Source organism: Podarcis erhardii (genome assembly GCF_964252035.2).
Source record: "Podarcis erhardii genome assembly, chromosome: 11".
Taxonomy (NCBI): domain Eukaryota; kingdom Metazoa; phylum Chordata; class Lepidosauria; order Squamata; family Lacertidae; genus Podarcis; species Podarcis erhardii.
The window spans coordinates 32,251,877-32,269,152 of NC_138501.1; the positions used below are offsets into that span (position 1 = coordinate 32,251,877).

At 41.9% G+C, this 17,276-nt stretch overlaps 1 protein-coding gene across 4 annotated transcripts in view; it reads left to right on the top strand.

The window, feature by feature from the left end:
• CMYA5 (cardiomyopathy associated 5) overlaps nucleotides 1-17,276 on the top strand; it is a 49,740-nt gene that overhangs the window by 15,015 nt on the left and 17,449 nt on the right. For 2 of the 4 annotated variants that reach the window (XM_081880678.1, XM_081880677.1), the window contains exons 3-8: nucleotides 3,219-3,314; nucleotides 4,378-4,611; nucleotides 6,640-6,662; nucleotides 9,622-9,740; nucleotides 15,542-15,691; nucleotides 17,111-17,257. In XM_081880678.1, the coding sequence (XP_081736804.1) occupies nucleotides 3,219-3,314; nucleotides 4,378-4,611; nucleotides 6,640-6,662; nucleotides 9,622-9,740; nucleotides 15,542-15,691; nucleotides 17,111-17,257 (769 nt within the window). Of the gene's footprint in view, nucleotides 1-3,218; nucleotides 3,315-3,452; nucleotides 3,477-4,377; nucleotides 4,612-6,639; nucleotides 6,663-9,621; nucleotides 9,741-15,541; nucleotides 15,692-17,110; nucleotides 17,258-17,276 lie in introns of those variants that run through there. The other 2 variants (XR_014161238.1, XM_081880679.1) reach the window with 2 other exon arrangements.

The window sequence follows — 17,276 nt, forward strand, 5'->3', positions numbered from 1 at the left end:
CTCGCGGAATGAATTATTTTCGTCTTGCGAGGCACCACTGTACTAAAAATACATCCCTTGTGCCAGGACCTCCACTCTGATCAAAATTAGTCAAAATTAGCTGGGTGATCCAATGATGGCTTTCTTGCATTGCATCTGCTTTGGCCCTTAGTTTGGAATTTTAAAGTCCTATTTGCAGAACTGGTCCAAGACGTTTTCCTGCCTGAGCTGAAGGAAAAGATTGCACTCCCCTCCCCACCATTCTACATCCATAATCCAGCCAGATGGGACATTGAGTCTTCCTTCAGCACTGGTGATTGGGCAGCATCCTCCACTGTACTTATGTTCAGTGCAGGTTAGTGGGTGCAGGGGAAAGTGTGTGAGGCTGCTAACACCACTCCACCCCAGCACAGGTTGCCTAAGGTGTCTTTCTTATTCTGCCTAATGGTATGGTGGTTCTGCCTAGTTCTAAATAAGCACTTTGATTCCTTGTTAGTCCTCTTGAATCTAGGTAACTGGTTGGCTTTCTCTAATATACAGACTTCAACGTGATGCCTCCTCAGATTAACCAGATCTTGAGTATCCCTATTTAAAAAGCCATTGATTAGGATCCAAATAAAAGCACAGTTACTCAAGGGTGTCTTTGTACCAGCACTGATACAGCAGCAGGGCCCTATGGAAAATCACATTTGAAACTGAGGGGGCTTTCAAGAGAATAATGTAGGCAGGCTAGCATTAGTATGTACATTTTACAGATGATGGATAGAGGCTGAAAAAAAGAATGGCTTGCCTGGCAAGATTTCTAACATGCTCTTTCATGATGTTTGACTCCAGTGAAGAGTTTTTGCTTTTTTTGGTTTTTTTAAAGGGTGAAATCCATTGATATACATAGCCAAATTCCCATTGATTTTTAATAGCGCCTTCTTAGTATATAGAGAATCATACTACAACTGTGAAAGATAAGCAGTTGCTAAGAATATCAAAGAAGTCACATGCCTCCATTTCATTCCCTAGAGTGGTTTCTTCAAAGTCAAAGGACTTGAGCATGTCCCATGACATCATCCCCTGGCTCTGTAACTTGGAGAGGGAGCCAGGAATGAAATCTAGCCTTCATGTGATCTGCTTCACCAGGAAAAAGATGGCTTTCAATCCTTGACCAGTGTGTTTCATTTCCACTACCCACATGTTACTGAGTTCTTTGGTACTCAGACCACAAAACTCTCACTGCTTCAGCTTTCATCAGCTATGCAATATGCTCAGTACAGTAAGCTATTGATGGTGGCTATTGGGGGGTGCACGGAATTAAACATTTCTCTCCCCACAAAAACACATTCACCTTGGAAGTGATGAATGATGTCCCCCTATTTATGCACACAGTATAGTTTGCTGTGCATTTTATAATTCATAAAAGGTAAAGGGACCCCTGACCATTAGGTCCAGTCGTGACCAACTCTGGGGTTGCGGTATTCATCTCGCTTTTCTGGCGGAGGGAGCCAGTGTACAGCTTCTGGGTCATGTGGCCAGCATGACTAAGCCACTTCTGGCAAACCAGAGCAGTGCACGAAAACACCGTTTACCTTCCCGCTGGAGTGGTACCTATTTATCTACTTGCACTTTGACATGCTTTCGAACTGCTAGGTTGGCAGGAGCAGGGACCAAGCAACGGGAGCTCACCCTGTTGCGGGGATTCGAACCGCCGACCTTCGGATCGGCAAGTCCTAGGCTCTGTGGTTTAACCCACAGCGCCATCCGCATCCCTTATAATTCATAGGTGATGCTAATTTCCAGCCTTCCTTTAACCTTCCTTTTTAGGCATATAGAGGAATCTGATTAAAGTCAAGAGTGTTTATGAAAACACAAACTGCTTTTGAACAGATGGCCAAGTGCACCAAAGGAAGGTCAAGGAGGCTCCTGCATGGCAGACAGTTATAACTCATGAGTGCTGTCTCTATTATCTCAAGAACCACATCCTGGGCAGCTTTTGAGAAACAGCTTCAGAAGCACAGGAAAGAAAGCAGATCAAAAAAATAAATAAAATCAGGCTGTTAGTCACTTAGATATCATTTAATGAAGATTATTTTACTGGTTTGAAGGCAGGCATAGGCCTTTGGGGATCCTGTCCTTAGTTTGTAATAAGAAAGTCTTTTTATTTAGGGTTCTGAACACAAGCTGCTGGGAATCACAAATGCACACTGTCCAGCTTTTGGAGACCCCAAACGGGGATAGGTGTCTTCCAGGATGTGTGCCTTTGGCAAGTCACGTGACCCGCACCTCGCTCTTGCCCCACACCCAAAAATACAGTCCCGAAAAACTGGGAGTTTTTTTCAGTGCGATATCACTGCACCCCAAATGGCCTTGCATGAAAAAAATAGGATGTCCCGTTTTTTCTGGGGCACTTGGCAGGTATGCAAGTGGGAAGAGTGCTGCTGTTGTGGCTGAGGTTCCGTGTTTGGGCTTCCCATGGGTATGTGGTCAAGAACAGGATGCATCACTGGGTGGGCCTTTGAACTGATCTAGCAGGTCTCACCTTATGTTCTTAAGTGAACTGTTTGCTTAATTGATTCCATTTATTAAAAACTGTGTATTGCCCAGACTTCAGCCTGAGTGCCTTTTGAAGGATATGGCTTCATCATTGAATTAACAATCTCTTGTTGCTAGAAGGAGATGGCATCTTTAATAGTTTATTTTCCATTCCCTATCTAAGTAATACCCAAAGCCAAGGCAGGTGTTTGTTTTTTTAAAAGTCTGCCTGTCAGTCTCACAATGACAATTAATTCATCAACTAAAGTTTTAGTGGATTAATCAGTTTACTGCTTAAATCTATGAAAACTTTCAAGCTGCATAAAGAAAGGAAAAATGAAGAAACCCCCATAGTGCCTTCCAATTTATTTAATCTTTTGTGATACTTATTGCCTGGCTTAAAACCATCACACTCATTTGTATAATTTTCCTTATCCTGCAGTGTGGTTTTTGTTCTAGTGCAACTTCATCAAGTGTCCCCGAGACCCCTCTGGGGACAGTGATCCCCAGAGGTGGGGATTTGGGAAATTATTGTCAGTGGGATGCTACCAGGACAATGGGCCTGATCCTTGTAGTATATCAACGAAGCACTGAGCCATAGGATGCATTCTGAGATTAAACATTTTGTTTTGGTCTAGTTTTTATGTAAAATATAATAGCACCATCTCGCAACTTCCTGACCACTTTATTTAGATGGTTGTGAAACTTTAATATTTCAGAGCCAATTGGGTGGATTCCTAGATGTTTTGCAAGAAAGATCTATGAAGATCGAGGGGTTTGTCAGTGAGATTGAGGCTCTGTTTAATTCTCTTGAGGTAAGTGTGTGGCATCTGCCTTCCTTCTCATTTGTTGAGAATTTATTTGTTGAGAATTTATTTTTGTTGAGAATTTTTTAAAAAACAATCATTCAACTGGATGGGCCATGATATGAACACAACAGTTTCTTTCTACAGAAGAGGTGACTTTTAACAGCATACAAAGACACATGGACACAAAACTCATTCCAGCTTTGTATGAAACTTTCCATTCTTCTGCCTTTCGGAAGCTGGTTGTCAAAGTTCAAATTATTTCATTGAATCCTCTGAATTTCTGGTTTCCTTTGCATTTCTGTGGCTTTATACTACTGTTTTTAGATTCTGCATTGGTATTTGTGATATTGCTTATTGTTTTTATGTTATATATCGCTTAGAGATATTTAAAATATTAAGCAGTTTTCAAATAAATAGATAAAACTACTGAAGGGTTCAAGTCAACCATCAATCTTTTAGCCCAAGGGTGGGTGGTTTTTCTCTCTCCTGCCAAGCCTTTTGTTCCCTCAGTTATAATCTGTTGAGAGCTACATGACAGCAGTGGGCAGGGCAGGAACTGAAAGTGAGTGGGCCATCCTTTTTCTCTCCCTTTTTTTTAACCACACACTTTTCTGATTCTGTCATGCCCTTCCTCTCCTCTCTCCCTCCCCATCACTCTCTCACTTTGCCACCTCCTTTTCTTTCTTTCTTTCTTTCTTTCTTTCTTTCTTTCTTTTTTTCTCAGACCATTAGTTGAACTTTTCTGAATCAGACCATTAGTTCTACATTGACTGGCAGCAGGCTCTCCCTGGTCTCAGACACAGATCTTCCCAGTCCTGCCTAGTCCCCGAGACCTACTCACTTGTCAATCACCTGACATCACTGTGTGATTTCCCTTTCAACCGTCTATAGTCTCTGGGCTGAACTAAAAGAGACCCTCTTTGTGAACCCCATGGAAAGCTGTTGCTAGTCACCACTGAACAATCTAAGCAGGGAGAAGTGGCCCTGAAATCTCCAGTGCACAGGAGAAAAATTCACCAATGAATTTTATTTTTTCCCAACATCTGGAAATTTTTTTTTTAACCTCTAGGAAAACTGTAAGGAAAAGGAGCAGCTTTTGGATGAGCAAAATGAAAGCATCATCAAGACTGTGATAGGGCACCATGACAGAAAGCAGCAGAGCTTTGAGGAAGTAAAGAATGCAAAAATGGACTATCTTTATGAACAGATGGTTAATTTTCAAGAATACATTGATACAGCAAAGGACACGTTGGAGACGATCTTAAAGGAAACTGAAGAAATGGATGATTTTGTTTTCCTAAGTGTGAGTATAAAATTACACTTAATGCTGATAAAAATTGTGTATTGTGCTGAAAATATATATACACAGGCTATATTCCTACCTACATAACAAAGGAATATAGTCTATGTCCATTTGTTCTAAATCTACATGCAAATACTCATAGACCCATCACATAACTGGGATAGAAATTGAAGGCTGCAAACCTATATACACACTTACCTATATAAGACTATAGAGGCTTAGGCTGCAATCCCTACCTAAGAGTAAGCCCTATGGAACACAGCAGAATTTACTCCTGAGTAAATGCACATAGGAATCCACTGTCAGGTTCCAATTCTGTGCACTTACCACTTAGTAAGGCCCACTGAGGAAGAGAATCGCAAAAATGGGATTGTGCTGTTGAGTTCTAAGGTAGTGACCCTAGTTCAGTGCTTTCCCCCCCATGGACCTCTTGAAAATTGTTGGGGGTCTCAGCAGACCGCTTAAATGGTTTTTCTGCCCGTTGTAGCAGTCATAATGTGCTATGCTAGATGCTGGGTGATCTTTAATTATATTTAATTATATTTTTGTGTCTTCTTTTATTTCTTTTATCCCATCACAGTTTTTATACCATAGAATTAAAGAATAGAATTCCATACAATTCAAAATCAATATGAATATTTAGCACAGTAGACCAGGCATAGGCAAAATCAGCCCTCCAGATGTTTTGGGACCACAATTCCCATCATCCCTGACCACTGGTCCTGCTAGCTAGGAATCAAGAGAGTTGTAGTCCCAAAACATCTGGAGGGCCGGGTTTGCTTATGCCTGCAGTAGACTTTCTGAACGATGCCATAACCTCCAATAGAAAGTGGACTAAAACTGGGGTGCCAGCTTCAAGGACCACACTCCTGCACAAGTCACGAGGAAAGCACTTTTTTCATGGATAAGTTAGATAATGAACTATGTAGAGCAGTCAAAATTAACAGCAAAATTAAGAGAATCTGATGCTGAGTATTTTATGGAAGAATGGATGCCGTTTTCAGACTATTTAATGAAATGCTATAGAATGATGAACTCACAGGCAGGATTTGAGCTATGAGCAATATAAGTAATTAGATTATAATATTGTGAGATTGTGTGCAGAAAGTGAAAGTAGCCTATTGTACCAAGGCAACCTTTACATTTCCTGCCCCACCTGCCACTGGTACAGTGGTACCTCAGTTTTTGAACGTCTTTGTTGATGAACGTTTTGGAACTGGAACGCCATAAACCCGGAAGTAAATGCTTTGGTTTTTGAACACGCCTCAGAAGTCGAACAGGAAACGCGGCTTCCGCTGAGTGCGAGATCCTAAGGCCTAGCTGTTGGCTATTGAGTTTTGGTTTTTGAACGTTTCAGAACTCGAATGGTCTTCCGGAACGGATTACGTTCAAAACAGAGGTACCACTGTGTATGTGTTGTCCAGAAGGGAATGTGGTTTCTGGGATGATAAATATCCCCCTCCCCTGTGCTATACATCTGGCACATTGGAGAAGTAGAACCCCCACATCTCTGAAACTATACCATTGCTAATTAATTTGTACAACTGGAAGTAATCTGAAATGCAATACGGTTGAGGGGTCCATGGTGCGCTCCCCCGCTCCTCCACATGCAGCTGCTGGGTGACCTTGGGCCAGTCACACTTCTCTGATGTCTCTCAGCCTCACTCACCTCACAGAGTGTTTGTTGTGGGGGAGGAAGGGAAAGGAGAGCCGCTTTGAGACTCCTTAAGGGGAGTGAAAGGCGGGATATTAAGTCCAAACTCCTCTTCTTCTTCTTCATGTTATAAAGTTATTGAAGCTTGGAAAGTCTCAAATGCAGGTATTAGGCATATCACTGTGGTGTTGCACCTCTGGAGGGCAAGATTCTGCAAAATGCATATGAGGTTAGGAAAGCTGTGCATATTTGAACTGATACAATATCAGAGGTGGGGCATATGTCCGTGAATGGGATCTTGTGGATTTGATGTCCAGTATAATTTTGTGACACACATTAATCCGTTCCTTCCCACGTTCCTTTTCCTCCCATAGTCATCAGAAGAAATCAATAAAAGGTATATGAAATGTAGTTTTGGTGCATTATAGTGAGTATTAGGAACGGCATGTTTGAATGCTTTTTAATACTTCCAAGCTCCGCTGAAGGCATGCAGCCATTTCCTTGCCAGATATTAAGGAGGAAATTGTGTGCTTGGTAATGCAGCTGAAAGTGTTTGAAATATTTGCATGCATTTTCTCATTCATCATTTAAATACTAATAAATATGGCATTATTCAATTCTGTCTTTCCTGCAATAGCATCTATGTAGCTGGTTTTTTAAAAAGCAGGTGTTTATCACTGCTGTACACAATCATTTTAAAACTCCAGATGCATTCTGTTAAAATGCCAATATTTGTGAGTGTTCCTGTTTTGCTGATTTAATTTCAATGTTAGATGAAATGTTAATGAAAACGATCCTAGGCGTCTCTTTGGTAGGCTGAGCTAAATTTAGACCATAGTGAAGTCCTGCTAGGCCAATGAGTTTTGAACTTGTCCTGGTATTTCTGCTTCCTTTGCCAAGAGGATTACATTGAAGCTGCGTGTAGTTTGAGATCGTTTTTAGAAGGGCTAATCTCCATAGTAAAATTAATATCAATCCAGGGACCATTTATTTGGCTTTGGAAATGATCTATGGCAAGAGATAAGACTGTAGAGTTATTGGGGGGTGGGGGAGGGATGTGTTTAAGAGAGGTGAAAAGTTATTTGATAATATTGTTTTGCCCATACACTACTAAAACCTCCAATAGTAGAATGGGGGAACAACAACAACAACAATTTTATTATTTATATGCTGCCCATCAGACTAGGTTGCCCCAGCCTCTCTGGGTGGCTCCCAACAAAATATAAAAAACACAATAAGACACAAACCATAAAAAACCTCCCTTCAGATGTCTTCTAAAAGTCAACTAGTTGTTTATCTGTTTGACATCTGATGGGAAGGCATTCGACAAGGCAGGTGCCACTACTGAGAAGGCCCTCTGCCTTGTTCCCTGTAGCTTCACTTCTCACAGTGAATGAACCATCATGGCTGGCTGGGACCTTAAACAGGAACAGTGAGGCTTACACAGTGCAACTTTTTCTTGCAATTCCCACTTGCATTATTTAAAGAATTGCAAACTCATTAGCCTCATTAGCACATAACAGTAAAGCATGTTTAGTTAATAAAACAGGGGTAGCCAATGTTGTGCCCCTCAGAAGTTGTGGACTCCAGTTTCCATCAGCCCCAGCCAGCAGGTGCAATGGTCAGGAATTATGGGGGTTGTTATCCAAAATATCAGGAATACACCACATTGGCTGCTCCTGCAATGAGCCATAGTCAAAGATGAGACATTGGACAGACAATGACTTACATCTTTTATGCCCCGCTTCCTCCATTAAAGGAGGGAGAGGCAAGCCGAGTAGACCTGTTCTCCACTCATGGCTCCGTAGCTTCTGGGTAGTGACGGCTTCTTATATCCATAGTTAAAGAGCAGCTCTGGGTTCACACTGAATGCTGAAATATAATTGACAATAGCTAAGTTTTCTAAATCAGCTATAAACCTTGGTGATTGAGCAATCTTTAAGCATAGTTGATAATCCATAGTTAAGCTGCTGTGTTGGTTTCCCACCTAACAGTAAGCTGTTGTTTAATAAACCATGGTTTAATATTAGGTGCAAACTAGACCATTGTCTATTTGCTATTTAAACAACAATTCAGTTGCATTCAGCGGCACCAATCTTTTGCATAAAAATCTTTGGATGTTTCTTCTGTCTCAGGGTTAAAAATATATTCTTTTCTCCTTCTCTAAAATGAGCTCGGCAAATAAGAGCTAATTACTTCTAATCCATTTTGCTTTCATTTTTCCTTCTTTTTTGGGGGTTGTTAGCGACTCACCACCAGCTGTTGTACATTATCTCTTTGGAATCAGCCGGCTTCCTGGATGCTACACTCAATTTTCTATTGCATTCAAGAAACACTTCAAAGGATATTGTCTGTGCATTTGAACTCCTGCATTTCTTAAGAGGCTTGCACTGAACTTTAATTCTGAACACTACTCTGCTCCAGAACTGGGCAGTTATGTATCTGCCAGGCAGTGCTGTATCTTCAATTTCAAACTCAGGCATGAAATTCACTGGGTGACTTTCATGCTTGGGCTAGTCACTGTGTCTCAGCCTAATCTATCTCACGGGTTGTTGTGAGAATAAAATGGGGAGAAGGAGAACCATTCACTGCTTCAAGCTCCTTAGAGGAAAGAGGGTTGTTGTTGTTGTTGTTGTTGTTGTTGTTGTTGTTGTTATTAGCCGATTAAAAAGAGGTCAGGGCTCCTGCACTTTTAGTAGTTGTGAAGGAGAGGTTTAGTACGAGCAACCTGTTACAGACGAAAATAATTCGTTCCGCGAGTCTCTTCGTCTAGCGGTTTTTTCGTCTTGCGAAGCAACCCTATTAGCGGCTTAGCGGATTAGCGCTATTAGCGGCTTAGCGGCTATTAGCGGCTTAGCGGCTAAAAGGCTATTAGTGGCTTAGCGGCTTAGAAAAAGGGGGGGAGCGAAAAAAATCGCAAGACTCGCAAGATGTTTTCGTCTTGCGAAGCAAGCCCATAGGGAAATTCGTCTTGCGAAGCGCCTCGAGAAACAGAAAACCCTTTCGTCTAGCGGGTTTTTCGTCTTGCGAGGCATTCGTCTTGCGGGGCACCACTGTAGTCTAATTCCAAACAGGGTTTTCAGGTAAGAATCTAGACATTCGTCTTTTCCCTAAAGGGTTCTGAGGCAGCAGGAGAGAATTGGGCAGCTGTGTCTTCATTCTGCTGCTCGTCAGTTGTTTTGCCTGCTCTCTTTTCCTGCATGCAGTGGGGGGGAATAATCAATATTCTGATTGCTGCCAGAAGACAGAAAGGAAAGGGGAGCTTGGGTCAAAGGTACATAGTGCAAACCATGAGTTGATGTTACACACATATTATGGAAATGCCTTTCAATGGGTCTATATTTTCCTTTGCATAGGTTACTTTCTGCGGTGGAGAATATTCTGGCTTTGGAAAAGATACCACCTGCCTTCTCACAGTTTGAACATTTTGCAAGTGGCTTAGCAAATGGCAACCAGACCTTAAAACACATGCCTGGTAAGAATCTGTGCAAACATTTGGTGCATTGCTTGAAAACGCATGAAGCCTAAAAAATAAAAAAGGGGGAAGATGTACACAGGAACGGAAATGTGACATTGTTGGCTTCTGCATGTAATTAGTAATCAGCTGAGTCTGAAGTGAAGCCTGATTGTCCTTGGATTATGGAGGAGGAAACTGGAGAAGGAGCAACTATCACTTCTTGTTCATGCTGAAAAGACAAGTCACCTGCAGGTCTGGATTAATCATGATCCCCAGTCATCTGTAGAGGAGAGCATCTTCGCACATTACAATGGTACCTCGGGTTAAGTACTTAATTCGTTCCAGAGGTCCGTTCTCAACCTGAAACTGTTCTTAACCTGAAGCACCACTTTAGCTAATGGGGCCTCCTGCTGCTGCCACGCCGCCGGAGCATGATTTCTGTTCTCATCCTGAAGCAAAGTACTTAACCCGAGGTACTATTTCTGGGTTAACGGAGTCTGTAACCTGAAGCATCTGTAACCTGAAGTGTATGTAACCCGAGGTACCACTGTATAAGCAAGGGCCCAAAGAAGGAGTTCAAGTGAGCTGCACTTCCTCTTGTTGTGCTTCCGGGGCAATATGAAAAAGGAGAGCTTGTTAACGTAACAGCCGGCTGGGTGAGGCCAGTGGCTTCTTTAGCCCAGCATCCCATTCACACAGCACCCAACCACATGCCTGCTCATCTCCCCTGGAAGCTATCCTTGTGCTTGGAGTTTCCACCTTTTAACATTGCCCCTGAAAATACATGGCTCACTTCTTTATTTAGTAATTATTTCTGGCCAGGAAGCATCAACATGCCTTGCCCTCAGGTCCCTTCTGGGGCTGAAACCCACATTGCCTCTCCCTCACTCAAACAAATCCTGATGTTCTGAGCAGTGCTGAGCAGCTGCATCTGTGACAGGAACTTCCTGATGGGACAAGTCTGCCTTGGAAGAAGGCAAGGATCCCTCTTTTGCTAGAGATTTCCTGTATCAGTTTGGAGGTAGCGGGGAGCTGACCCAGATGACCTTTGTTTTTTTTTTATAATAAATTTTTATTGAAGTTTTTCCATAAAAAAATAATAAACCAATCCATTTATATATCACATATTTCACCTTGTTTGGACCTCCCTCAACTTCTCTGACAATCTTTCGTAGTTCAAATCCTCTCCTCACATTCCTTCTTTAGATATTGCCATTAAATATTATATTTCTATCCTTGCTTGCCTTTTGGCAATACTCCTTCTATTTTCACAAAGCTTCTTTGAAACACGCTAGCGTTGTGCTATCCTCACATATGTTTTTCAAATACTCTGTAAATTTCCCCCAGTCCTCAATGAATTTCTGGTCTTTTTGGTATCTAATTTTCCCTGTTAATTTGTCTAACTCTGCGTAGTCTGTTAGTTTTGACCTCCATTCCTCCAAAGTCGGAACCTCTTCTTGTTTCCACCTCTGGGCCAACAATGTCCTTGCTGCGACGGTAGCATATTGAAACAGTTTACAGTCTCTCCTACTTATATCCGTTCTTGTTATTCCCAGCAGGAAGAGTTCTGGTTTCTTAACAAAGCTATATTTTAGCATTTTCTTTAGTTCATTGTGTATCATCTCCCAGAACCCCCTTACTTTTTTACAATCCCACCACATGTGCATAAATGTACCTTCCTTCTCCTTACACCTCCAACATTTATTACAGGTTTTGTACATCTTTGCTAATTTTGCAGGTGTCATATACCACCTGTAAACCATCTTCATTACGTTTTCTTTTAATGTAACACATGCCGTAAATTTCAAGTTTTCATTCCATATTTTCTGCCAATCACCAAGGTCTATGTTGTATCCTAAATCTTTGGCCCATTGAATCATAACTACTTTCACCTCCTCATCTATTGTGTGCCATTCTAACAAAATTTTATACATTTTAGAAATTGTTTTGGAGTCGTTATTCACTATCTCTATTTGGTATCTCGAATCTTTTTCTTTATACCCCTTTTCTTTCACATCCTTTTTAAACATTTCATTTATTTGATGGTAATGCAGCCAATCAAAGACGTATTCTTTAACTTGTTCGTATGGTTTTAGTCTCCACTTTCCTCCTTCTTTCTCCACCAAATCTCCATAGGTAATCCAATCACTTCTCATATTTTCTTTTTTGACCCCCATGACCTCTAACGGGGATAGCCAATGTGGCACCCCCCCTTCCAATATATTTTTGTATCTGTCCCAAACTTCCCATAGCGATTTCCGGAAGATGTGGTTTTCAAAGGTTTTATATCCCTTCTTCTTTTCTTTCCAAAGATACGCGTGCCACCCGAATCTGTTGTCGAATCCTTCCAGGTCTAGGAGTTTTGTATTTTTAAGTTTAATCCATTCTTTTAGCCAGCAAAGACACGATGCTTCGTAGTATAGCTTCAGATCTGGCAGGGCAAAGCCTCCCCTTTCTTTTGCATCTGTTAGTAATTTATATTTAATTCTCGGCTTTTTGCCCTGCCATATGTATCTAGAGAGACCCAGATGACCTTTGAGGTCCCTTGCATGGTCCTACATATCTAATAGGTTGGTTCCTCTTCAGGGACACAGAAAGCAACTAATTTTCCACCCCACCGATGTTGCTTTATTAGCCTTCTTGTAAAGCATTTTAACAAGAAATATGAATTCTGAGAACTGCTCATTTGCAGCCACCCACTCCTTCACCTTTCCCCCAGCATCTAATTTTATGTTTGTTGGGAGTGTGTGTGTGTGTGTGTGTGTGTGTGTGTGTCATTCTTGAGAAAAGTAGATTTTGGTGCCAAAATCAGCTATGTATAACCAGCTTTTTAAAGTGATACCATTTCAAATTGTGTTTGCGACAGCAGCAAAATCCATCCAAATTACTGTTTTAGAAATTGGTCGCCTGCTATTTGCCCATAGGTAAAGCTGAGACACTGTGTATAAATATATGTCTCTTCACAAGAAGCCAGCTGTATAGTTCATCTCACACCTTCCCTCAAATTATACAAGTGATTTCCCTTGGAAAAACACAAGAAAAGCAATTTTCTTTTTTAAAAGAGAATTTTGGAGAGTGTCTAGTGTGTGTTGATTTACCACATATGGGAGTTGTAAGGGAACCAAACACATCCCCACAAACACAGTGGAAGACTACACAGATTAGTGGATTCAGCCCTGGGGACTCCATCCAGATGAAGGATTCATGTGCAAAGTCCTGCATCAACTTCCTTCCTCTTTCTGCAGCAGTTGTACTTCCTGTACTTAGAACTGAATCACTTCCTGCATTTGCATGTTCAGACCCAGAAACCTCCCCCCCCCCAATAAATTCACACTTGACTCAAATTTTTGGTTTGGTTTTTGGCAGAAGTTAGGCCACAACTTTATTGGTCGCAGAAAGTGACTGGTTGCATTGGCTCTGGTTTGACTAGCTCCCTGCCATGCAGGTAGCGCTGACCCAGGGCACCAGCATAGGTCAGCCAAGGGTGAACACCTGGATAAGCAGAAAGCTGGGAACGGGCTAACTCTGCCACCCAAATGTCCCCCTGGACTCAGGAACAGACACAATCCCCTTACAGGGGTTGACCAAACCACCAAGTTCCTGGACTCCTTTAATGGAATACCCTTCCCATTGGGATGGCGAGAGCGTTCTCGCATCCCTATCGCCTGAACCAGAGCATATCCGCAACCTTACAAATTGTGACGATTTTCTACACGGCAGGCGAAACCCAAATGGCAACAGCCAATCAGCCAAGTGGGGAAAAATTCTGCCATGCCCCTGTTCCAATGACAGACGACACACGATGGCATAACAAGGTCAAGCGCAACAAGCCCTAAAAGTAGGGAGAGGTGGGCGGGTGTTCCGAATGCATGCGCCGAAAGAGGAAGCTCTAGGTCACATGTGTGGGCATAAAAAGGTCCCTCGAACTGTTTGGACTGCGTCCCATTGGCCAGATTGAACCCAGCTTCAAGGGACCTACCAATTGGGTATTGTGGCTGACCAATTGTACCCACCCACAACACAGGGTGTCGGTTGTCAAGGTTTCACCGCAATACGTGCCCTCTTTAAGGGAGGACCCGATTTCTCAATTAGTGCTGAATCAGTAGTGTGGAAAGCTTCTATTTGGGCCAATCCCTGTCAAGAGTATCAGAAACCCTTCCAGCTTAGATCTTGATTCTTCCACTGCCTGTCTTGCATGCCTAAGTGAAAACTCTAATTCACCTGGACTGATGTTCCATCACTACAGTGATGGAAACTGGACCACCAACAAAAATGTTTTAGCAAGAATCATTGGTACCTCGTGAGGTATGCCCTCATTTCTTTTGCTCCGACATTTCTTGTTGCCTCCAGACAAAGAGATTTTGCAGATTTTTTAGTCTCAATACCACTTTCCCAGGAATACAGAGCATATCACTCTGTATGTGATTTCATTGACAGTAATATACAAAAAAATCAGCACCTTCTAATACTTGAGAGTCTTAAATGATATTTACAATTGCCAAAATGATAATGATATACACATACACAATATCTCAAAGCCAAACAGTCAAAATTTCCTGCAATAAGTAAAAAATAAAATAAAAATTTCTCTCTGTGTATACTTGTTGCTGGCGCAATTCTGACGGAACTCCGACGAGATAACTGGATTTCAGTCTCTGTTTCGTAAATTTTTCAATCTCCACAAAAACTTGTTAACTTCAAATGGTAGAAAGGGGGTGAAACTAAATAGCAGGGGATCCATTTTTTTAAAATATCAATCCCGGGGCTGGGATCTGATAGGGAAACACAATGTTGAAGATGGTGTATAACGTTATTCCTCCTGCACTTCTTTTCTTAATGGAAATTTCCAAAATAGGGCAAACAGCAGGTTTTGGGGAGGGAAATTTGTTGGGAAAATGGCATTGGGTGTGGAAGGGTTGAAACTAACCCCCCAAAGTTGTGATGTACACTATTCCATCTCTACTTTAGCACCTACTTCATTGCCATGGTGGGTTAACAGGCTTTCATGCTCGCTGAAATAATTATTCTGTCTCCAGCCTGAGTAAATAAGGAAATATAATCTCATTTGTGTTCCGTGATGGGAAAGATGAATGTTTTGAATGACAGGCAGCTCTTTTCCTTAATCACAGAAAATCTGCTGGTGTCAGCATGTGCTTTGTTAGTGCCACAGGAATTCATGATTGCATCAGAAAATAACCGAAAGCAGAAAACTTTTTTATTTTTAATGTGGATCTTAATGTTCATTTCACATCAAATGGAAATCTGCCAAGGAAGGAGAGGAAGGGAGTATTTTCTTTTGTTCGACCAAGTAATTTAATACTGAGAGATGTTGGGACGTGCTTTTGAACTGCTAGGTTGGCAGGAGCAGGGACCAAGCAACGGGAGCTCACCCCGTCGCAGGGATTCGAACCACCGACCTTCTGATCGGCAAGTCCTAGGCTCTGTGGTTTAACCCACAGTGCCACCCGCATTCCTAGACACATTCTTAGATCTTCTCAAATCCCCATAAAGGTGTTGATCAGTTACACTGAAGGCTCAAACTCCTGAGCAGCTGGGAGGGCAGTTCTGGGAGTCATACACTTCTGCTTCAAAACTATATAGAAAAATATTTTTTTTAGAGAGAATTTTGCACTACAATGCTAAGGAATTATCCTGAGGAATGTTTTTAAAGAAAAATGGCAAATGGTGGGAACGTGGAGGACTGAATATACAACTAGAAAAATGAGACATATTGACAGATTTAGCCATTCCTAGCTGCCGCCTGGAATGCTCAACAAACAGAGAGGTGTATGAATAACTGATTGCCTATTTTCTTGCAGTCCCACAGACTCCAAAATTACAACCTCAGGATCCAAACTCAGCTACAAGCACATCGATTGCAGTGTATTGGACTGTGAATGAAGATGATGTCATTGATTTTTTCCAGGTCTATTGTATGGAGGAATGCCCAGGAAACAGAGAACAAAGTGGTGCGTGAGTGATTGTGCCTCTCTGCTAGCTGGAGAAGCTGGAGAGGGAAAAGTTTATAGAATCAAATTATAGGAGTAAATCAAAAGCAATAAAAGACATGATACAAAAGCAATATGATAGCATCTAAGAATGTTTTAGACTGGCGGTTTTCATCAGCCACAGAAAATGTGCACTACATCAGTGATCTTTTGTTTCTTATGCTCCAGTTCCTAGGGTTATTTGCGCAAATGTTTGGACCGCATCAAACTTGCTGTTGTTTTGGTCACAAGTCTTGCATTGCACCACTTCCTCCCCATTCTCTCATTCCTCCTCTTTCCTTATTGGAGGGCAATCTTAATGTATTTCTCTTACATAAGGGCGGCATCCCTATTGAAGCTAAAATGGCTACTTTGCTATCTTCATTTCAAGGTGCTGTTTTCCCATTCTTACATGTCCAGTTTTGTGACAACCCGCATCAAAATCTGGATGCTTGGATGCATGAGTGGAGTTGTAGAAATTCAGCATTTATTAAGGCTGGGTAGGAAGCCAAGGCTGAAGAATATACAGTGGTACCTCGGGTTAAGTACTGGAGGTCCGTTCTTAAACTGAAACTGTTCTTAACCTGAAGCACCACTTTAGCTAATGGCGCCTCCTGCTGCTGCCGTGCTGCAGAAGCACGATTTCTGTTCTCATTCTGAAGCAAAGTTCTTAACCCGAGGTATTATTTCTGGGTTAGCGGAGTCTGTAACCTGAAGCGTATGTAACCCGAGGTACCACTGTACATACAAGAAATACATGGGTAGTAGTGACAATGAATGGAAATAAAAGTGACAAAATCATTGGCCTCAAAGTGCTCTTAGGCTGCATCCTAGGCACACTTACCTGAGCATAAGCTCCATTGAACAAAGTAGGACTTGTTTCTGTGTAAAGGTGCACACTGTTAAGGAACAATATTAATAAGATACAGTAGTACCAACTAGACAGAATTGTACCTACCTAGATACTATGAATAGCAGAGCTGGTTTCTAAAATATAGTACAGCCATACCTTGGTTGTTGAACGACCTGGAAATCGGATGTTTTGGCTCCCAAACGTCCCTTTCCCCCTAGTCTTTCAGAACCTGCAGAGGTATAAAGAGGGCAGAACAGAGACAAACAAGGTGGTGTGGTCTCAGATTGCTTGGAAAGGACCTGGAGGGAGGAGTCTTAGAGAGCAGTGGAAAGGCAAGGACCTTCAGTCCTCGCAACTGCCTTATTGGGACAAGATCTAGCAGGAGGAGTTGCTGTGCTCACTAGACCTGTGCTGTTTTGTTTCTTTGAATAAAGAGTTAATTTCACTGACACCTTGTGAGTTATTGTTGACCTGCCGTGACATTCTCATGACTTGTTTCCTGTGTGTGTGTGTGTGTGTGTGTGTGTGTGTGTGTTTACTTGCTCTAGGCTTGGTAGAAGAATACCGCGTTACTGTGAAGGAGAGCAACTGCATTTTGGAAGATTTGGAACCAGGTCACTCTTATAGTGTGTGGGTTATGGCTGTGAACTACTCAGGATGTAGCTTTCCCAGTGGCAAATCCACTTTTAGAACGGGTAAGTAGCTTGCAAATTT